Source organism: Lissotriton vulgaris, chromosome 11 (genome assembly GCF_964263255.1).
Source record: "Lissotriton vulgaris chromosome 11, aLisVul1.2, whole genome shotgun sequence".
Classification (NCBI taxonomy): Eukaryota; Metazoa; Chordata; class Amphibia; order Caudata; family Salamandridae; genus Lissotriton; species Lissotriton vulgaris.
Genome location: NC_141699.1, coordinates 1107471668 through 1107494924, shown reverse-complemented (window position 1 = coordinate 1107494924; position 23257 = coordinate 1107471668). Strand labels below are relative to the sequence as shown.

General features: G+C 43.2%; 1 protein-coding gene across 1 annotated transcript in view; it reads right to left on the bottom strand.

Annotated features, from left to right (window-relative positions):
• Positions 1–23257, bottom strand: part of LOC147684249 (putative cation-transporting ATPase 13A4) — a 276452-nt gene that overhangs the window by 45355 nt on the left and 207840 nt on the right. Inside the window, exons 24-26 of the mRNA XM_086944649.1 lie at positions 17253–17349; positions 13824–13896; positions 7294–7468 (exon numbers count right to left, since the gene is read on the bottom strand). Of these exons, the coding sequence (XP_086800775.1) occupies positions 7294–7468; positions 13824–13896; positions 17253–17349 (345 nt within the window). The remainder of the gene's footprint in view (positions 1–7293; positions 7469–13823; positions 13897–17252; positions 17350–23257) is intronic.

The window sequence follows — 23257 nt, the reverse complement described above, 5'->3', positions numbered from 1 at the left end:
TTTCAGGTGAGTGTTACTCATTCTCCAAGCCTCATGACCAAAAAATATCCTCAGCCATAAAAAGGTCTTCAGACAACTCCATGCAACTCTAGTGCACGTATGACCAAACCTCGGTGAACATTACCTGGTCAGACAATTAATAGTTCAATGTCAGTCAGTCAGTCAAAAACACTTTATTCGATTAATTAAAATCATAAAAGCATGTACAAACATATATGATTCCAGTTCCATATGTTCAAATTATCATACAATATGCACCGTTAATAAAATTGTAAGCTATAAAATTGATAAAATTTCATACTATAAAATTATAAACTATCATAAAAAGTGTAGCATCAGACAGGGTAATGACGTACAGCTGTTCTTTTAGCATTATTCCATACAGCCGCCACCAGAAACTAGCAACACCAATTATCACACGGTTGCTACTTAACATTTGCAGATAGCTTAGTGCTGGTCTGACTTGTACAAACCCTGCCTCTCTTAATAGTGGTACTAAGAACTTTTTCCTGATACTGGCGTAATGCTCACAAAACATGATAAAATGCATTGTGTCTTGGTTCGAAAAATTGTCACAGCTACAAGGGGGTGAAGTTTCAGGTTTGCCCCAAACTGGAAAAACCCCCAGAGACATATGAATTATATTAAACCTAAATCTAATTAAAATATGGCGAAGAAAAGGGATTGTGACAATTTTTAAATATGACTCCATTGACATTGAGGTTGCTAAAACATAATTCGCTCTCACACATGGTTTCATCAACTCCCGTTCCTCACGATCGAGAGATAGCATACTCAGAAAATTTTACTTTGTCCAAGTTAAATCCTCCTTTTTAATAAGATCAGGTGACAAATACATTTCTGGGCGTCCCAGTTTTAAAAACATCTCTTTGATATAAACTAACCAGGGCATCCTATCAACCTTCTCCATAGAGATGCAATCTTTAAGAATAAGGTGATTCAATGTAATCTCTTGATTCAACCAGGTTTTTATCCAGCATACTAATGGGGCTACCTTCAGTTGGTCTATAACGTAACCTAACCCCAATTCAGAGTGCAAGGAAAAAGTGGGTGTGGATTGGGGGACCGCCAAGAGGGATCTTAAAAATATATTTTCTGCGACATGTATCTTTTCTTGGGGTAAAAAGACCCATAATGAGGCACCACACAAGGCTAAGGCTGAACATTTGGATTTATAAACATTTAAAATTGCCTCCATAGGTCTTGCCACCAATCGCTTCGCAAAGCCCATTAGCGCCGCCGTTGACCTAGCTACGGCATTACATTTAATCTTCTGTTGAGGTCCCCAGGTACCTTTTTCATCAAATAGGACCCCAAGGTACGTAAAAACAGGTACCCTTGAAACTTCAATGCCATTGCATGTAAAGCGTTTTATTTTTAGGCCCCTCGGTCGTCTACCCGCCACCATGACATGCGACTTTTTATTGTTAATTTGCAGATCTAAAAATCCCTTAAAGTCCCCAAAAGAATCCAGCAACCTCTGGAGACCCATGCCAGTTCGAGCCAGTAACACTGCGTCGTCGCATACAGGAGAACCGGAATTACGGAATCTCCTGCATGCGGAACTCCAATGAGGCCCCCACTAATGACTTATCAAGTGCGTTGATGTATAATGTAAAAAGAAGGGGCGCCAGGATGCAACCCTGCCTAACACCCCGCTTGGAGCTAAAGTGACTTGTGCAACCCCCCTCCCTTGTAACCCTAACTGATGCTAAAAGCTTCTGATGAAGAGCAGCTAAAACATTTACTAGGGATTGGTCTATCCCTATGCTCAATAGAAAATCGCCCAAAGCTTCGCCCGGTTAACCAGGTCAAAGACCGAGGAAAGGTCCATGAATCCCATATAAAGCAACCCTTCCTTGGCCTGAGTATTTTTACTTATTAAAAGGTGCAGATTTAGACATTGATCTAGGGTACTTTTATGCTCCCTGAACCCGTATTGAAGATTGGAAAGGACCCCTCTCTCCTCCAGCCATTCCCAAAGTTTATGCATGATGACTCTGCCCATGATTTTAACAGCAGAGTCAATCAGCGAGATCGGTCTGTAGCAGGAGGGATCATCCCTTGGGCCCTTTTTAAAAACTGAGATTATTATGTAAGTAGCCCAGGATGCCGGGAACCCATTTCTACTGGGTGCATTAAAAACGTTAGTTAAAATCTTTGCCCAGAATTTAGGAAAAGTACCATAAAGGTTTGCTGGGACTCCATCCGGGCCTGGGGCTTTATATTTGGACATCTCCAGTATTGCTCTATGGACATCGTCCTCACTAAAAATAAGAGGTGGGGCTGAGCACATAGGTGTGTACTCACTCTCTTGAGAGGCACTACCCTCATTGCCATAGATCTCACTAAAATATAGAAACCTTTTTTCGTCTGGGATTACACAGTCTAAGATTGAAGCGTCTTGACTTGAGAAGAAGGGATGGTTAATGGTTGCCCAAAACTTACTACTGTCTCTTAAAACATCTGCTGATAAAAGATTGTTCCAGGCCTCCGTTTTAATTACCTTTTTCTGGGTAATAATTGCCAATTTGTATGTCTTCCTTAATTTGGCAACTTGCCTTCTGTCTCTTGGTTGTTGTTTTAATGCTTGCAGAAGAGCACCATGAGCTTTGGAGCAACTATCATAAACCCATCATAATTTATTTGGTTTCCCTTTATTTTTAACCTTCAGGTCATTTCCAATCTGAGTACAGATAGAAACATAGGCACCAATAATATCTTGAATTGGGGCAGAACTGTCAAGACATACGGCCAGATTACCCTCCGCCTTTAATAGCAAATCCTCCATAATTGCTTCTGGGATCACATTAGCCCAGTTAAGTCTCCTCCCTTGGTCTTTTTGTGTTAAATGATTAGCTGCATTAGATAACCTATTCCTATTATCAGTAATCTCCCCCAGATCAAGTTCCAGGGTTACCCGGTTATGGTCGCTATACACAGAGACCACTACTTCATAGGTAGTTGCCCACGCTAAAACCCCAGATGAAACAAAGATGTAGTCAATGACGGTGTCTGATTCTTTGCCCTTAAATGTGGCGGCCCTCACCTCACCCAAATCACAAGCTACCTCAAAGAGGTTCATGTTAGCTAGGAGGTCCTCCAGGGCCTCACCCTGCCTGGAATGTTCGAAATGTGGGACCACGGAGCCTGGAGACCCTTGATGGCTATCTTAAACACAATCAAAACTACAAGGATGGATGTTAAAATCAACTAAAAAAAATGATTTCGAATAAAGTGTCATGTGTTAATTTACAATCCGACAAAAAATCAGCCAGGGAAACTAGATGTGGATTCATCAGATCCTTCTCACTGGCATTATAAAAGTTTATTATCAAAATAGTTGTAAAGTCTGGGTAAGCCCATTCAAAAAATTAATATGTTCTTTGACCCTGAGTCCAGCATTTTTAGGGAACCACTTAGTTTTAGTGGCATAAGCAAAATTAAGCCTCCTTTTGGCCTATCCCCGAATCCAGGTGTTGCTCCAACCACAAAGCTGGAATACCCATCCATGCTAAAGCTTTTAGACATATCCCATGTTTCTTGCAGAGCAATAATATCGTACTGTTTAATAAAATCAACCCAGATGTCATCTTTTTGTTTTTGTCTAGTTCCAGCTAAGAATTTTACAGTTAGGCGCATTGCCTAACTCCCTGGAAGAAGCCGCTAAATGTGAGTTTGTATCCTGTAGTCAATCATTATCCTCCATATTGACTAGTGGGGAAAAATGGTTTGCCAAAGCTATATCTGTGACCCAATCAGTTAATGGATTGCCGGAAAGGTAGGGAGGGGTCGGTACTAAATTATCCTCTCTCTGGGTGGGCCCTATTCCTACATTTCTTAGGGAAGAATGGGACGGCTGGTTAGACCTGGGGCTATGGTATTCTGTGCAGGCACTAATGGCTGTGTGTCGGGTACCGGTGGATAAAAATAGCCTAGTGGGAGTGGCCTAATGCCACATTCTCCAATATCTGTGGCATCCCAAAACAATCTGTTTGCAACATTGGGTCTGCCAAAATTGACCACCACACAATCCCCGGATATGCGTTTATTACATCGGCCAACCCACCTGACCCGACTCGCCATGATAATATGAGGCGAAATGTCAGCTCCCCCACTACTTAGCTGGGTATACCCCACTTTAGACTTCCTCATAAGCTCTTAAGTAGACTCTACCATGTTACTAGTAAGGAGGGGCAGCGTCTGGTAGGAGGTCCAAAGTAAATCCCCTAGATGGAATAGGCCTATTTCTGGTAAGGCATCTCATTGGCTGTTTCACTGACCCCTCATCCCTATCTATAGTTTCAACCTTGTTTTTATTTGGGAGCACGCTACTCTTTGTTATATTAGTACCCCCCAGGCTCACCGTATTGGCTCCACTGGCGTGAACCACCACAGGTAGGTTACTTCCCTTGGGTGCTTGATGCCTCTTTTTCACCCCATTGCAATTAGACACCTCCCCTACCTGTGTTACCCAAGAAGATTGGTACCTATATTCATTTTTAAATTTATCAATAAATTGACATTTCTTCAATAGGCTAGCAACACAAGTGTTAAGTGTGTCCACAATGTTCTTGGCTAAGCCTGTAAGAACAGGCTCCAGCAGTGATTCAAACATTTCCTCCACGAGTTCTGTCAGTTGGTCCGGGAGAATAGGGTCAATGGGTTGTGTAGCAGCTCCTGCCTTAGGCCCGGAGTTCCTCAAGGCTCCTCGCTCAGCCCAACCCTCTTCAACGTGTACATGAGCCCCCTCGCAGACATCGCACGCCAGCACAACCTCAACATCATCTCCTACACCGATGACACCCAGCTGATTCTCTCCCTCACCAACGACCCCGCCACCGCCAGAGCCAACCTCCACGAAGGGATGAAAGAGGTAGCCGAATGGATGAAGAACAGCCGCCTGAAATTGAACTCAGACAAGACGGAAGTCCTCATCCTGGGATCCTCACCCTCCGCCTGGGACGACTCCTGGTGGCCCCCGCCCTAGGCAGCGCACCCAAACCAACAGTCTACGCACGCAACCTGGACTTCATCCTTGACTCCACCCTCTCCATGACCAGACAAGTCAACGCCGTCTCCTCGTCGTGCTTCAACATCCTGCGCATGCTACGAAAGATCTTCCGGTGGATCCCCACCGAGACCAGGAAGACGGTCACCCAGGCCCTCGTCACCAGCCGTCTGGACTACGGCAACTCCCTCTTCGTGGGCACCACCGCCAAACTCCAGAAAAGACTTCAGCGGATCCAGAACACCTCAGCACGACTCATCCTGGACATCCCCCGCCACAGCCACATCTCCGGACACCTGAGAGACCTGCACTGGCTCCCGGTCACCAAGAGAATCACCTTCCGACTCCTCACCCACGCACACAAAGCCCTACACAACCAAGGACCAGGATACCTCAACAGCCGCCTCAACTTCTACGCTCCCAAACGCCAGCTTCGATCGACCGGCCACGCCCTCGCCACCTTCCCCCGCATCCGAAGAGCCACCACAGGAGGAAGGTCCTTCTCCTACCTCGTCGCCAAGACATGGAACTCCCTCCCGACCCACCTCCGCCTGACCCAGGACCACCTCGCCTTCAGGAAGCAACTCAAGACCTGGCTGTTCGAGCAGTAGCAGACCCCCCTCCCCTAGCGCCTTGAGACCCTCTGGGTGAGTAGTGCGCTATATAAATGCTTTGATTGATTGATTGATTGATTAGTGATCTTCTTAGACCTCCTTCGCTTCCCCTCAGTGCGCGCCAAACCGTTGCCTACTTGGACCGGAGGATTTCCCTCTTTATCACTGAATAAATCTTCCCTTGCGTCTATACCACTATTATACACATAAGGTGGATTCTCAATCAACACTACAGGTTCCAAAGGGATACTAGATGTCGGAACCCCCAAAGTCATACTTAATGGGTCCTTAAGTGAATTAGCAGGGATAGCCAGACCAGGTTCCTTCTCTGCATTGGCTATTTCAACGCTTAAACCCCCCCCCCCCCGCCGATGTCAAATATGAAATAATAGACTCTGATTTTCTCGGGACCTTGGCCTTCTTCCCACCCCCTTCCCCATTGCTATCCTGTTTTCTCTTACCCATCTCTGGAGCCAAGGGGGGTGGCCCGGCCGTCCTCTTCCGGCCCCTGATGGCCACAGATGGCCCGCCCTTTGCCCGGGCTTCGCACGGGGCGGGAGGCGTTACGCTGCTTAAATGCTCCTTCGGGACTCTTACTGGCAGGCAACTTCACTTTGGATGACAGTTGGATGCCTATTACAGAAATGCATCTTTCTTTATCCCTTCATGTCTACTTCCGATCCTTTCTCTGAAATGTGTTTGTGAGTTCTGGGTGACTTAACTACTCATGTGGAACTCCTGTACATGCCCATGAAAGTGGATCCACTCCCTCCAAGGAAGAAAGATGACTTAAAGATCTCTTTCGGATCTACTGACCATAAACAGGTCACCTGGAGGCCCTCCAAGAGCGCTCTTTGAGTAAAAGAGCCCTGATAGGTGCTCCTGGTATAGACATTTACCACATGCCTTGATCAAGTCTGACAGCATTTGGAGTTGGACTTAGGTCATCATACAAGTTCGGTTAAACTTGGCCTCCATTTCTGACTCTTGGCATTCTCTGAATGTGCCACCAGGTTCACTATTCCTTGAACTCTCAGAATGTTCAACATGACCCCCAGGTGAGGCATCTGCTCACAGAATGAGCCCATACTTTGAACAAAACCCCATTGGGCAACTAATGAAATGGGTTGAGTAATGTGTTCTGGAGTGTAGATTCTCATTCACTTGAGATTTCTACATGAACATCACACTCACCTCGTATGATAGCTGAGTTAAGGGCCTTCTCTAAAGATCTGCATTCAACCAGAGGTTTCCACCCTGCTACAGGTCATTAAGGAAACGTTTTCAAGTGCTGGAACTTTGTGTGATAGTCGAATGCTTTCTGAGCCTTTTAGATTTGTTGTGCTTTAATTGACAATGAGACCAACAACCCTGAAGCAAAGAATTGTGTCCATAGTTATGCGGCGTGAGATGGCTACCCTAGTGTATTAATAGGCTCACCTCCCAGAAGAGCACTGTCACTATGTCATCTTCAGGAGAGTGAGAAATTGAATATCAATGAGTTAAAAAGTTTTCATTGGCATTGCTACAGAATGGAGAAACTGCAGTAGCAAACAATATATAAAACAGGCCATTACTTTAAGAAGACAATATAATTCTGTAATTCCCCCCAAAATTGTAACAAATCACACCAGAGCTGGTGTTTACCTATGGATATTTGTTGCATTATACCACGGTTGCTCTAGAGTGGATGCATAGCCAACGACTTGTACGATGAGGGTAAAGAGCACGTGCATACATATCGAAACGACAAAAGGGGGTGACATCAGTCTGTTTATTGGTCTGTACGTAGACAACTTCGGGTAGGCACCATTCAGACTCACTGAAAGAAAAGAAACATTTATGGACACTTTGATGCAAACAAATCCACTGTCACAAATGATTGCTTCTTAATATTGTACCATTTTAAGCAAGCTTTGGCATGTACAATATGGGGAACATCCATGACAACGTGGTCAAAACACTGCGCTGCCATTACCACGAGTCTTTTACAACGCAAGTCGTTACCACGACTTGCACTGGAGGGCGCTCTAGACTAAGGAATAGTAGATTTACCATTCCAACACCTTCCCTACTGTACGTAGGCTGGTGTTGGAATAGTAAATTAAACTATTCCTAAGTCCAGCACCCTACAGCACAAGTCGTGGTAACGACTTGCGTTGTAAAACCTGCATTGTGATGTACCGCGATCTAAAAGATCGCGTTGTAACATCATACAAACGTACAATATTGTTGTTTTTGAATTTCTGACTAGGTATGGGAACACATTTTCCTATTAAAAGAGGGGAAAAGGGCATTTTAAAACAATGTCTGCAATTTTTTCACTTATATTGTTTTGAAACCCAGTAAAAGACAAACTAGATTTCTAGCTTTATATGATTCAAATACTGTAAAATTCCATCAAAATGTTGGCACGCTTATGCCATATGTAAGTTGGCCCTACCACGATAATAATGCTAATATCTATTAAACTAATTGCTCTGATGGGTGGGAATCTCTGTAGTATGATAAACATTGTTATCTGTCAGCGGGTATTGCTTCACTGTTGTAGAATGGCATAACCAATAGTGCTACAATTGTGGGGGCAATCAAGATGGGCAGAAAAAATACATCAGGCAATAAACAGGACTACAGAAAACATTACATTTGGCTGTAAGAGTTGCATAAAAACAACAAGAGGCTATCAAGCAATACACAGCAATACAGCCCCTGCCCATAATTACACTATATTGAAGGTACTCTGCGGTGATGGGTAAAATAAACAGACCTTTCTTATACACACATGGGGAGAGTCCCTTTAAAGGGGGAAGTCACACCCACTGGCCAGGTGGAGTGCTTCATCATAGGCTCTTTCTCACAGCCATTGGATACAACTCTGCATTGCAGGGGAGTTCTTACAGTTTTTCATATTAGGGTCCCATGGTGAGTGGGCCTTATGGAAGGGGCTCAAGAGGGGCAGCTTCACACAAGGACCCTTGAATTCTGTGATTTTGATAGACCTCCAGGTAAAATTTCCCCACAAAAGGAAGTGCAGCACATCAAGTCTAGTTTAGCACTTCAGAACTCTGTTGGAATTAGATTAAGAGTTATCCCCAATTAATGGCTTATGCCACCTTGGAATTGACTAGAGGAGACGGGCCTGCAAGCACCTCAATACACAATTGAACTTGTAGGAAGAATATAAGAGTAGAAACAAGTTGGTGTGCATGCTCTGTGAAGGACCAGTTAATATTTCTTTCTCTGGTACATACGCTTTGAAAATATTGTTAATGGTCAAACCAGTAATTCTGGCAAAGGAAGGGCCCCTACGTGGGGCTTAATATTGAGCGAGATGACCAAAGAAGCTGGCGGAGCATTTCTCTATGAATTTGGAGCTCAGAAATTTAAAAAAAGTAAGATTGAAAGTGCTGAAAGCAGCTTTAAGTCTTTGTCTGCCAATGAGATGAATCCTTAACATCTTGGCTGCTAGGGGGTTTTCCCCTCCTGTGCTGAAAATGCTTGAATACTATAGTTTCATGACAAGGTCAGCTCGTCATAAGCACAGCTCAACAGTGCCTCATGACGAGCTGACCTTGTCATGAGCATGGAAGGGGTTAAGATTGGCTATTTCTCAGAGTTTGCTTCAATATGGAATTCCCTGGGGAGACCGGAATGCCTCAAGGATGCCCTGAGCTTACCCTTGAAGCAGGCAGAAGTCAAACAATGGGGAAACCTAACATCAGAAGGCGCATTGGTCCCATTGAAGTTTTGTATATTAAGACGGGCAGCAGGCTCTCAAGGTTCAAGTAACTACAGCTCACTTCATGGGCCACGATGGTAGGGACTGAAGTTGGAGGCAACTGAGATTTTAATACAGGACCCCTCACAGAAAGCTAGAGAAGTAGCAATATGGTACAGACAATTTTTGGAGGCAAAAGAGGCAAAAACACAAGATTCATCTGAGGTATGGACAGGGTTGTTGCAGGAGGGAAGTTTGGTGGTTTTGTGGTCTGACTCAGTTAAACTCCTATATGCCATTGTTACTCCAGCCAATCTTAAAAGACACCACTTCTTTGCCATTCATACGCTATATTGGACACCACATAGATTATCAAAACAGCCGGTGCAAAGATGTAAAAGTTGTGACCATCTCAAGGCAAATTACTACATGTCTTTTTTACATGCCCAGGGTTAAAGGACTACAGGAGCTCAGTGGAAAACAATATAAGGGATATTTTAGGAGAAAATATAACCTTAACAGAACCTTTGGTACTCCTAGGAGTGGACTATGTAACCCAACAGGCCTTAAGAATTAAACAGAGGGGTTTACTGTTTTATTCAAACCTTCAGGCTAGAAGGGAAATCTGTAAATATTGGTTAGACCCTCAACCTCCCAATGTAATAACCTAGTTGAATGTGGTTAAATGGACATGTAGATTTGACATTAAAAAGGACAAAAGTACTCCGGCTGAGGTGTGGCAGCCCTTTTTGAATTGGCTGAATTGAAAGGTACCCATAGATAACAAATTCGGAAATCTAATTTGGAAACTTAGTCCAATGATTACATCAAGCCATGGATTGGGGCGGTTAGAAGGCTATGCCGCTTCCCCCCGTGTTCTTTTAAAAAGGACAGTTGGGTGCTGTGGAAGGTGCTGTATGTAACTGCTTGGACCGTAGAAGGATCAAGGGTGTCTCATTTTCCTAAACGGCCCAGATTGCAGTAGCCATGGTGTAATGAGGACAATTTAAAAATAAATAATAAAAATTATGAATAATGCTGAAGTTGGCAGATCTCATAGACAGGGAACTAACGGTATTGATTAGTGCAGCCCTAAACTCTTTCGAAAGTCCTGGTGGGCGGTAAACCAATAGGCCAGTCATGGTATATCTAACATTAAAAGAGATCCCAAAACGCGCACACTCGCAGCCCACCACGGTTTCTTTAACAAAAGTGCAGGTGTAGCAGGATTTGAAAACAACTGCGATACCTCCCCCTCTAGCCTCTCTATTGAAAGTCACAATGCTAAAGCCAGGGGGGAGCGCCAAGCCTGGCTCAGCCTCCATGTCAGCTGACAGCCATGTCTCCGTCAAAAAAAAGATTTCGGGAGATTCATCCTGTAACAGGTCATAGACATCAGGAAAGTGCTTGGCTAGGGAGTGACAATTGAGGCTAACAGTTTCATATTCTGTCTGAATCAGAGAGGGGAAGTGTGGAAGACAAGATAGTTGCCCAAGAATTGAAACTGCAATTTTACAACAGAACAGGCCCTTAGGCAGGTTACATGGAGGGTGACTACAGGAGTTCACTACTTTCCTAATGCCGAGGAGGTCAACACAAGAGTAGGTAAGCTTACTGCTAACTGAACCAGCAGCATATCTGGCTTCTGGCGACATCGAGGCATGGACGGGCGCAGACGGGCGCAGAGGGGCTTGCCTTAGGCGCACCTTCAGTGCACCAGCGGCGCACCCACTGTGCGCATCCGCGTTCTGAGCATGCATAAGTACTGGAGAGCACGAACAGTACCACCTCCACCGCACCGGGAAGTGCATCACCTAAAGCAGGCGGAAAGAGAAAGTGAACGCCCTCCACACGAATGGCAACACAGCCGCAGTGGACCGGAGCAGAGAATATAGATAGGTGAAGAAGGAGTAAAGAAGATGAAAAAACACACAATAATACACCAAAAGATCAGCAAGTAGATAAAAAAGTTTGAAAAAACAATGCCCGTCTAAGAAATTTTAATTTAAAATCCTCTTTAATGGTAAGTCAGATTTTAAGTCACTGAAAATGCCACTTTTAGAAAGTGTGCTTTTTCTTGTCCTAACCATTTGGTGCCTGCAGCCTGTTTCCTGGGTCACATGATTAGGTGTATTTGGCAGTTGGCCTTTGTGCATTCCTCTAAGACATCCACACAATACAGGGATTGGGTTTTGGCAGGATAGGCCATGCAGGCGGGATGGGGGCACAAAGCTGTGGACAGACCTACTTGCACTTCAAAGACTCTGCCTCAGCTCACACACAAAGAATTTCAAACTGGCCTATTGTGCCTCCAGACAGACTGGGATCAGGGCAGGGAGGCAGTGTAGTGATTTGATTTCCTTCCTGGACCCACTTTGGTTCGTCACTTAGTTTCATATTTCAGATATTTTAGGCTGACATCATTTCAGTATTGTTATATTTGACCCATTTTGATTGCATATTATTCTAAGAATAAGCTGTACCTGCTGCTTGTTTTTAGAAAGCCTTTCTCCTCATGTAATCATTCTATACAAGGCTAATAACACAGAACAAGATATCCTACTGATTACATTGTCCATATAGCGACAGCTTCTAACACCTTGACATATCATTACATCAGAGCTATACCTGTGACACTGTGGCTATTATTATATACCCGTGTGCTTTCCCATTAAGGGCCAGGGAGAAGCATTCCAGTGGTGACCATCCTAGAACAAGCACTGTGTTCGACATGCAGCCCTGTGCAGGCTGAGCTTACGTCTTGCAAAGAGGGATTGCCAATCCACAACATGCTGATCGCCTGACTACACTCTTCAGGGATGGGGCTCAGGGTAATCTCAGAGATCACGCAGAAGGTACTCCCATTATGCTCTCAGAGTAGGGGTAGATATAGATATAGAAAAAATTCTGCCATGTTTAATATGTATATTCTTTTTCCCATGTTTATGACGCTGGTTACATTGTTTTGCTCAATTTGCCGGATCATCGTAGCTCATTCATTTTATGCAAGATTAAAATGGTTTCAATAAATGCATTGAAAACTTTCTTTGTATCTTTCTTGTGGTCTACCATGGGCATGCATAAGTAAACAACAAAAGGGTATAATATCCACGATTCCCTAGGAGATCAGAGTGTCATGTTCGAGGTTGCCAAAATCAATTGCCACCCTGGTTAGTTTAGGTGTTCAGGTGAGGCACTATGAGCTAATCAGGAATTGGGACTACAGTTTCTGAAGTTCTGTTATCCTAATACGCAGTCCTACAATTTCTAGTGGGAACCATATAACACGGCACCACCAACATTCTAAGTTTAGGTACTTATTTAACGGATTTCCTGAGTAGTACTTGTGTGTGCCCAAGGTACGCTATTCACATTCATACAGAGACATCCGTGGCGTTGGAGCTAAATCCTCATCAGCATATTAAATTGGTTTGGGATAACTACTGTTTTATTTTCATCAATGTTCTTTTGGTGCTAAATGGCGCCTTGATGCCCTTGGGCTAAGTTGCGTGGTATAAGTCTCCCCTCACTCACTCACTCACTGAAATAAATATTGAATACACATACTTTATGGCATTGCCATAACAGGATAAGCCCAGGTTTTCAGAATTAAACTTTTTACCACAAAGCACTTTTTACTAACTTTCTGGCAGTGAGTCCATGTCTTTCTCTCACCTCAGTTAATGATTCCGAATCTCACAATGGCTTTCACATCACTTTGGTGATTGGCGACCACACTGTGTGCGCAATTTTGATGGAGGATTCTGGTTCTTATTTTTCACCTTTTTGAGATAAACCTAAGAGTGGATTTCATTATCAAATGCAATCAGGGTTTATTTTTCCTGTACTATGGAATGCTGTTGACAGCCACACTCATATGTCGCTTTTAATCATGATGCCGGTTAGTCTACATAATCAAATTCACTGAAGTGAAGTAATGGCTGGCTTCTACTTGCCTCTGCACGTGTAGATTGTGTGTGCGCCCACATCTGAATGCATTTGTTTCCACTTGTGTATGTCTATCTGAGCTGATGAATGTAGATACATTTGTGTGTGTGTGTGTGTGCGTGTGTGTGCGTGGATGAGTGTGTGTGAGGGGATGTTGTGGGTGGGTGTAGGAATTTAGGGGTGTGAGTGTGTTTGTGTGACTGGATACCAAATACACTACCTATCAGAGACACCACACATGACATGGTCTTTGCATTTGCCATGTGATATGTCAGTCTAGGACATTAGCCTTATTCTTTGTGTTGGCACTGAGCTGATCATTAGAAGATTAATATTGAAATAGGGTAAGTACTTGTATATTTTAAAATGTATATGCTGATGTGTAATACAAAGGTTTGGGACATTCCATGCACACAAAAGTGGAATGGGGCTGCCACAATCTGCATTTTTGAATATCATGCAATAAGAATACATTTTAATTATTTTTGGACAGTGGAGTGTAGAATCGTACTTGTTAAGCACACCACTGTTTGGATCGCCACATCGATGATGAGGTACTGGAGCCTTCCAACTCGTCCAACGTGCTGTAATAGTGGAAGAAAAACAGTACAGGAAAAAAAGTCTAATATTGTGAATATCAATGCACACAGAGTAAGCTCCCTGTGCAACGAAAGAAGCTGTCTTGTACAATTCAAGTCATCAATTCGGATTTTCTGGTTCAATATGTATATCTGAGTTGCCCCCTAAATTGACATTACTTTAATGATTTATTTTAGAGATTAAGCAATACAGCTATGCACTTGGATAATAAATGCCCAACATATTGTTTTGTCTGCATTTATGCACAGCTGTGTTGGGTGGCACAATTTGAAAGCAGGACATGATAGTGGAGGTAAATGAAAATATATCAGCTGCAGGACCACATTAAAAGCTGCACAGTGACTGATGGGGACTCCTGATCATATACACTATTGATCAATTTTAAAACATGCACATGATGGTTGAGCAGAATAATGCAAGCAAATTGATTCATTGGAGGGCACAGCCAGACAACAAACATAGGATTAACACTCTACAGATGAGATCTCTGACTGTCTTAAATTCTTGCCTTCATTTCCCAGGCTTCGGAATGTGATAATTTGCTCCTGCAGCAGATCGCTCTACTTTAGTTGTGGAATTTGTGGGGCGGGGGGTTGTTCTTGTTTCTATTATGTTTATATATTTATATAAAAACATCTTTACTAATTGAGAACACCAATGCTAACTGAGATACAAATGTTTCTTGACTTCTTCCATTGCAAACTCTGTTAGCTGCAGATGAGCTACTACGGCCAAGCACTCCAGATACGCAGCACAGCAACAGGCCCAGGTTAAGACCAACGGGAAGCTGCTCCTGATCTCAACCAGTTGTGCTTCTCTTCCATTAAACTCTGGTGTTTAGAGGGACCTGGAGGATCCAGTCCACCTCTGATCTCAGTTGAGTGCTGCTCATCCATTGCACTGTAGATGATGCAACATTAAAAGAGGATGAATAGCGCTTAGAGAGGGATAAAGAATCAAAGCACGCCCCCAGTCAGACCACTTCTGTGGATAGTTGGAGCAAGTATGCTGCATCTTAGCTTCTTGGCTTTAGAAGTAATCCACGTAAATGGAGTCAATCAAAGGAGTTTACTTTCTGGGATATTGCCAGGCTCACTCATATTCTCATAGTACTGCAAGCTATGTGAAACATTAAAACAAGTTTTGCTTTAATTACAGCTTCTTTGCTTTATAAGGATGTCTATAAGCTTGTCAGCCATCAGCTTGTTGGTCCTGTTTAACTTGCCTTCCATAGCTGTGGTGGTAAACTGCTCTAGGATTCTGTAGCTTCATCATGGACATTAGACCATCTCCAAGGCTGTACTCACAATGCCAGCTCCAATGCATCCAATGCTTGCCTTCTGAGGTTCTTCCTCAGGTCTTTGAGCTTCCAAAATGTCCAACTCTCCTTTTCACCAGTCTCACATGTCTTAAAAGCTTTCATTATCAGGTCAGGTTCTCCGCTAGGTCCTATGTTCTTTGAGACTTCAAATTCAGGTTCCACATAAGTTCCTCTTGCCTCCAGGTTTTCTATTCTCATATGATCATGGTTTCCATACTTAAAGTCCTACAGCATTAAAGGCTTCCATCCCAGATGCTTCCCCAAGTCATGTTGTCATGCTTTTGTTGGGTTCTCCAGTCTTCAAGCCGTCCATTACTAGGCTCTTTCAATGTCCAATTGCCTCTGAGGGTACAAAAGTCCTTGGACTATCCCCTGCATATCTCGGTTTCAAAATGAATGGTTAAATATTACTTGGGGATTTTGAGTACATTTAACGAGTGCTACATTTGAACTTTCAGCTTTCAAAAAGATCCTTCCTCCTCAACAAAATATAAACACCATTATTCTAGGTTGGTCCTATTTGAACCTTGGCAGAGTTGACTGAGCCTTTCATTCTTCTGAGAGCGATATAGTGTGCGTTGAGTAAGATGACAATTACCATATAAGTACCAAGAGAAAATTTAGTTTGTTTTGATTACTGTAAATCTTAAAGAGTAATGGTTTCAGAAAATGAACAGGGTAATAATTAAGTCATGTGGTCTTCCCCAGAATTGCGGCCTTTTCTAGATTTTCAAATGTATGTCGCGGTCCCACATGGCGCTGTCTCACAGCTCATGTGTCCTAGAGTATAGTGACAGCGGATGTAAATCTGTACATGAATGGGTGCATATTAAGCAACTGAGACAAGCCTGTGCAGGGGCCACATGTGTCTTCCTCATTCACATGAACATTGAAGCAATGAATCCGTTTAATCCTCTTTTTCTGACATCACAATTTTCCAACTCATTGTTTTCTCTGTGACAAATAAGGTGTCATCACTGTCACAATTTTATATGGTTAATGTTCATTGAACATTTCAGGAAGTTATGCTAAATTAAGCAGAATTATATGAAATGTGGTTTGCTGTTTTAGGTAATCTGTGACTAAGGTCCTCAGCAAATACGTACCCGATAAAACGGAAGCACAGTGTGTAGAATATCTTTAAATGGTCCCAGCGTGGATACTGGCATTCCATGGTGCAGGGCATTACCACCAGCCAGATGCAAGAGTACCAGCGTTTGAACAGCAGTTTTGATGTTGCTTTCTACAAGAAAGGGTTTAATGTTCTTTAGAATAGAGAGCTGGTTCTAGGCTGCCCATGTTGTTTAGAAGTGTGTTCCTTGAGGGCGAGGCTGATGTCCTTGTGAAATCAAGTGAATCAGCATTCAGCGAAAGTTGGGGTTTGAACCTGTCAAGGCTCTTGTCACTGAGCCAGGTTTGTGCTTTTGCTTGTTTGTTGTTCTTTCAAAACACAGCAATTACATCTTGGCATAGGTGAGCTTCAGGTAGGGGCTGGGCACAATCTGCAGTATGTGTAAAGCACTATCTGAGTTTGTTGCTCACACTCCAACCATTATACTCCATCAATCAGTCTTCAAGTGATCCCCTCCCATATTCACATATTCTTTTGTACCTACTCGGAGCGACGTACATCACTTCTATGAGACGAAACATTTCAATCTCAATAGTTTTGAAAAAATAAAATACTAATAAATAGCATCCATTTGCATCATAATAAGGGAAGAACCATCGTTTCTGTAATCTGAACTTTTCCAACTATGTGCACTGTGGACCCCCCCTATCCTGTCCTAACAAACGATGAGTAATACCTAGGGGAAAAATAATGAGTTCAAGTATATTGACAGGTTCTGTTTCTTCACAGATTCCCAGCTTATGATATTTCATATACTCCACAATAACAAGAATTTAAAGCAATGAACAGTCAAGCTTTTCATTAAATTTTCCTGGGTGATTCCACCCCACAATATTGATTGGTCACAAGTGGAACATAACAGAAGCCACCAAGAGTTCAAGACGTACCCAGAAGACGAGAACCTGGTTGATCAGGGTTGCAAGTGCGTATATGGTCATGAACTTAAACACCGCAAATGAGGTCACAAGGGCACAGCGCCCCTCCCTGGTGGGTAAACACAAAAAATCACTTGTTGATTAGTCAAACAGGGCTTCAAAACGTCGGTCCCTCCTACTTAGTCACAAAAGCTTTAACGCACATGTTCATAGCAAGCACAGTCCACAGCTTATTTATTTTGGGGCAGTAAGTGACACATACTGTACCTAGGGGTGTCAATGCACTATACATGTGGAGTAAACACCATCAACCATTCATGATGTGTAGTCTGAATGAATGAAAACTTTCATAAATGATCTGTCTTTACCCTGCATATCTCCTACTACAGATTTAGGACAACGCATCACAGTGTAGGTAAACTACTTAGCTGTGAAATCGACAGAGAATTATAAGGAGTTTGGTAACCTGTTACCAATCGTTTTTTTGTGAAATATCTCTTGTCCATATAACAAATCTGGTGCCATCTTATTCAGGGTTAAAAGTGTGTAAAGTTGCAAAGACTTTTGAGCCAGGTGTATCATTCACAAATTTAGGATATCAACATTGCACACCAAGTGGTATACTGCTGAGAATGCATTTTAATATGCGAGTTGTAACATCATATATCCGGAGCTAGGTACTAATCGCCACACCACCGAACTCCTCCGGATTTACCACCACTGCATGCTCTTTGCCTTCACCATGCCCACCATACACCACCGCCCTCACCGTTCCGTCCCACTGTAGCTGGAATAGAGACATTTAAAACATCTCACCTTCTTCCTCAGCACTATCACACTGCTGACATCAGCAGACACCTCAGCACGCAACCTCCACCAATGGATCTCCAAGGGCGCCGACACACTGGCACTCCTCAGAAAGGCCACAGGCAAATAACACTCCGCAAAAGCCAACTGGTTCACTCCCACCCACCAGAAGTCCAGACCACCTGAAAAAGATTTGATAAGAGATAGAGTAACAAGTAAATCAACGGAAACCCACACAACCTTCAAAACTGCCATACACAAACACCACCTCCTCCTCAGAACCACAAAGAAAACAGCCTTCCAAAACAGACTAAATGCAGACAACAGCGAAGAACTCTTTGCCATCATCAAGGTGTGTGCTAAGCCCAACAGTGAGACCACAGAGGTCCCCCCTCTCAAGACCTCTGCAACAAACTCAGCAACTTCTTCCACCACAAAATCAGGCAGATCTATGACACTTTCAAAACCCAAGACCCTTCCACCACACCCAACCACGTCGCATCCCAACATATCCTGCTCATCTGGACTTTACTCACCACAGATGAAATACTCAAGACCATGAAGAGCATCCACTCCAGAGCCCCCTTGGACCCCTGCCTGAGCTATGCCGCATCATCAACTGCTCTATCAAGAACGCCACCTTTCATGATGACTGGACATGCCAAGATCAACCCCCTGCTTAAGAAGCCATCTGCTGACCCAACAAACCTCAAGAACTTCAGACCCATCTCCATGCTCCCCTTCCCAGCCAAGGTCATCATAACGGCCATCAACACCCAACTCTCTCAGTTCATCAAAGTGAACCAGGTCCTGGACATCTCTCAATCCAGAGGACAAAACAACCACAGCACAGAGACCGCACACCTCGCCTCAACCAATGACATCCGCTCCGTCCTCGCCCAAGGTGAAAGCTCAGCCCTCATCCTACTGGACCTCTTGGCTGCGAATATAAGGATGGAGGGTTAAAAGTGACAGCTGAATCCTTCTTAGCATTTGATATGCAAAATGCTCAAGTCCCTGCAGAACCCAGGACCACCAGACATGATTCACAAAGGTGCTTCAAGGAGGCACTTAACACTTTGTGAACAAGTTATCACCTCACTGTGGGGAGCAGTAACTCATTAATGGTTTACACCCACAATTGCCCGTGATGTACAATTGAAGCATTAATTTCTTGAAGTAGGTGTGGAAAGAAATGTATAGCTCCTAAAACCCCATGTTTTGCAACAGCAAAAGGGCATTGTAAATCTGACCCATCATCTGCGGTGCTATCTTCAAAAGATTGATCCCTCTTCTATCAATACAGCAGAGAAATTGGAACGTTATTTAATAGAAAATATCCTGGACAGTGGTGTTGCAAATGGTATGAAATTCTGATAGAAAGCTTTATCAATCAGCCTTTCTCCATACACTGGTTATACCCTTGCATATTATATAATTTATAGCATGCAAAATCAAAGCAGTCACAATAAGACTTATGACCTCTGAAATGACATCACTCCTCAGAGCATGGTTTAATGGCGAGTTATAGTTAATTTGATGTGGCAATTGATGCAAGAAGAATATGTACGGAGATGCATTAGGTATAGCATAATGAAGGTGGTGCATAAATTAAAAATGTACGTTTTAACTAGTGGTGAGTAAATCAGTAAAGTGAGTTATAACTAAAACGTAATCATTTATTCTGTTTCTAGAGTTTACGTCGGGTTTGTAGATAAAGAATACATAACATTTTCTTACCTATAAATTAGCTTTGCCCTTTTGTTTTGTCATTAAATATAAATGGTTTTTATTTTTGAATACAAATGTATTTCAGATCATAGTGTTGAAAATCAGTTAATTAAGTGGTGTTAATTAGAGTGTCGTAGAGTACAGTAAATGACAGGGTCATACACTGTCAGACTCTAGTCTTGTGGACAGGGGCGGCTCCTCCATGTGGGCATCGGAGTGTTGCACCACTGTGAAAAAGTAGAAGAAGGGTATTCCTGGTTGTGGGCGGGTGGGTCAGGGAGGAGTGGCTATCCCAATGTTATGGGCGCTGACTGTTTGGTCAGCCCCAGGGCAGGGAAATTGTGTGTAGTGGAGGGGGTTAGAGTGGAGTGGCATACAGTGGAATATCATAGATTGGAGAATTGTACGGTAAACCGTTGTAAAGTGGACTACATTAGAGTAGGGTAGGCTGAAATAGCGTAAAGTGGAGTTGCATAGCGTGGAGTGGCATTCAGTGGAATAGTATAGAGTACAGTGGCTTAGGGTGGAGTAGTGTACAGTGGAGTGTCATAGACTTGGGTGGTGTACAGTGGAATAGCATAAAGTGTAACAGCATTAAGTTGAGTGGCTTACAGGGGAATGGCGTAGAGTGGAGAGGCATAGAGTGAATTGGGGTGGAGTAGAGTGGGGTAGAGTAGGAAGTCATACAGTGGAATAGCGTACAGTAGATTAGTATACACTGAACTAGCATACAGTGGAGTAGCATACAGTGGAGTGACATAAACTATAATAACGTAGATTGGAATAACATATAGTGGAATGGTGTACAGTGAAGTGGGGTCGAGTGGAGTTGTATAGAGTTGAATAGCATAGAGTTTAGGGGCAGAAAGTAAAGTTTTGTACTTAGGAATACTGTATAGTGGAGTGACATGGAGGGGACTGGTGTACAGTGGAGTGGCGTAGATAGCATAGCATACAGTGGAGTGTTATAGATGTAGTAGCACAGAGTGGAGTCGCATACAGTAAAATAGCTTACAGTGGGGTGGCCAAGAGTGTGGTGGCATAGAATGGAGAGTGATAGAGTGTAATAGTCCGAAGTGGAGGAGCATAGAGTTCAGTGGCTTGCAGTGGAGTAGGTATAGTGTTGTGTCATACAGTAGAGTTGCGTAGAGTGGAGCACCATACAGTGGAGTAGTGTACAGTGGAGTGGCATAGTCCGGAGTTACATAGAATATAGATTTAAGTGGCATAGACCGGAGCGGGATAGAGTGGAGTGGGGTAGAGTGGAGCAGGTTAGAGTGGAGTGAGGTAGAGTGGAGTGGCATGCAGTTGAATGGTGTACTTTGGAATAATGTCTAGTTGAGTGGCATACATTGGAGTGGCATAGAGTGGGATAGCACAGAGGAGAGTTTTGTACAGTGGAGTTCTATATAGTTGAATAGTGGAGAGGGGATTGGTATATAGTGAAGTGGCGTACATTGTGGTATGCAGACAGGGTGAATACTGATTTGCATATGCTGGGTCTTAACTGGAATGGCGTGGCATGCAAAAAAATGATGGATTTAAACCAGATCCTTGACTTGGAATGCATATTTGGTTAATTCAGCATTCCGTCCATCATTTGTTCTTTTTGCATTTGTTGCCCTAAGTGGGAAGGGTATGCCCAGACATGGGTCCTGTGTTCGCTAAGCCACCAGATTCAAGCTAGCCTGGCTGATGAGGGGTGTTACCCTGAACCGGTCCCAGGATGCTTGTTTCAGGTTCAGGGAAGACCTGGAATGGCGTGGCGTGCAAAAATACAATGGATTTATTAATCCAGATCTGTGACTGTGGTAAATGTTTGATTATTTCAGAATTCCGTCCATCATTTGTTTTTCTTTGTACATTGTAGTGGCTTAGAATGGAAGTCTTACAGTGCAGTGACATACTGTGAAATATCATACAGTGACAAGTGGGACAGTGCAATGGCAGAGAGGAGTGTAGTACAGTGGACTGCAGTACAGTGGAATAGCATGTAGTGGAGTAGAGTTGAGTGGCATACAGTGGAGTGTTGTACACTGGAACAGCATACACTAATAAGGGTAGAGTGGAGTCATGTAGAGAAGAGTGGCGTAGAGTGAAATAGTGTATAGTGATGTACAGTTTAGTAGTGTAGAGTGGAGTTAGGTGCAGTGTAGTGGCGTGCAGTAGAATAGCTCATACTGGAGTGGTGTACAGTGGAGTGGCATAGAGTGGCATATTGTAGAGCAGAGTGTTACAGGGTGGAATGAGGTATAGTGTAGAGGGATAGACTGTAGTGGCATACAGTTTCATAGCACACTGTGGAATGGCGTACACTGGAATAGCGTAGAGTGTAGTGACGCAGAGATGAGTGGCGTGAAGTGGATACAGTGGAGAAGCATACAGTGGTGTAGATCGAAGGGGTGTACAGTGGAGTGGCACAGGATGGAGTGTCATAGAATTGAGTATCGTCAAGTATAGTAGCGCACTGTGAAGTGGTGTTCGGTGGAGTAGCATATAGAGAAGTGACATAGAGAGGATTGGAATGGGGTACAGTGGAGTAATGTACAGTGGAATAACATTAAGTTTCCTGCAATACAGTGAAGTGACGTACAGTGGAGTAGCATATTGTTGAGTATTGTAGAGTGCAGTGATGTACAGTTTATCAACGCAGAGTGTAGTAACATAGATTAGAGTGGTGCAGAGTGGAGTGGCATAGAGTGGAGTAGTGCCGTGTAACAGCATACAGGACATTGTCGTGGAGTGGTGCGCAGTGGAATACAGTGAAATACAGTGGTTCACTTAAGTGTCATAGAGTGGAGTGGCATAGAGCAAAATAACATTGAGTGCAGTGTCATAGAAGGGAGGTGCATACAGTGGAATAGTGTAAAGTGTAGCAGTAATGAGTGGACTGGAGTAGAGTAGAGTATAGTGGCACACAGTGGATTAACATAGAGTAGAGTGGCATACAGTGGATTGGCATATAGTAGAGTGACAATGAATGGAGAGGTATAGACTGTAATAGCTTAGAGTGTAGTGATGTAGAGTTGAGAAGAATAGAGTGGAGTGGCTAGAGTGGAGTGTGGTAATTGAAACAGACATAGCTTGAACGTGAGTGAATAGATGTAGATGTAAAGTGTAAGCGATATACATAATGAGATGTAATTGGTAAGTTTTGTGAGAATGTGTGAATAGTATAAGTAGTATTAAAGTTATACTTTTTAAGAAAGTAAGTAATATCTTGTGCCTCAGTATGCCACGCTAAGTTTGTGGTGTACCATGGTACATGTGAATGTGAAGCCAGTATGTTTTGGCTAATGGCTGTGTTTACCAAAGGTAAATGACATCCATGTAGGTTTTAGCAAAGTTTGTCTGTGTCCCACGTTTCACTGCAATTTGGTTTATGGTCTTAGATATAGGTAAGTAGTAGGTTTTATTGTTATTCACTACCTATTGACACTTTAATAAAGGGTGAACTGAGTATTTAAATAAAGATAATA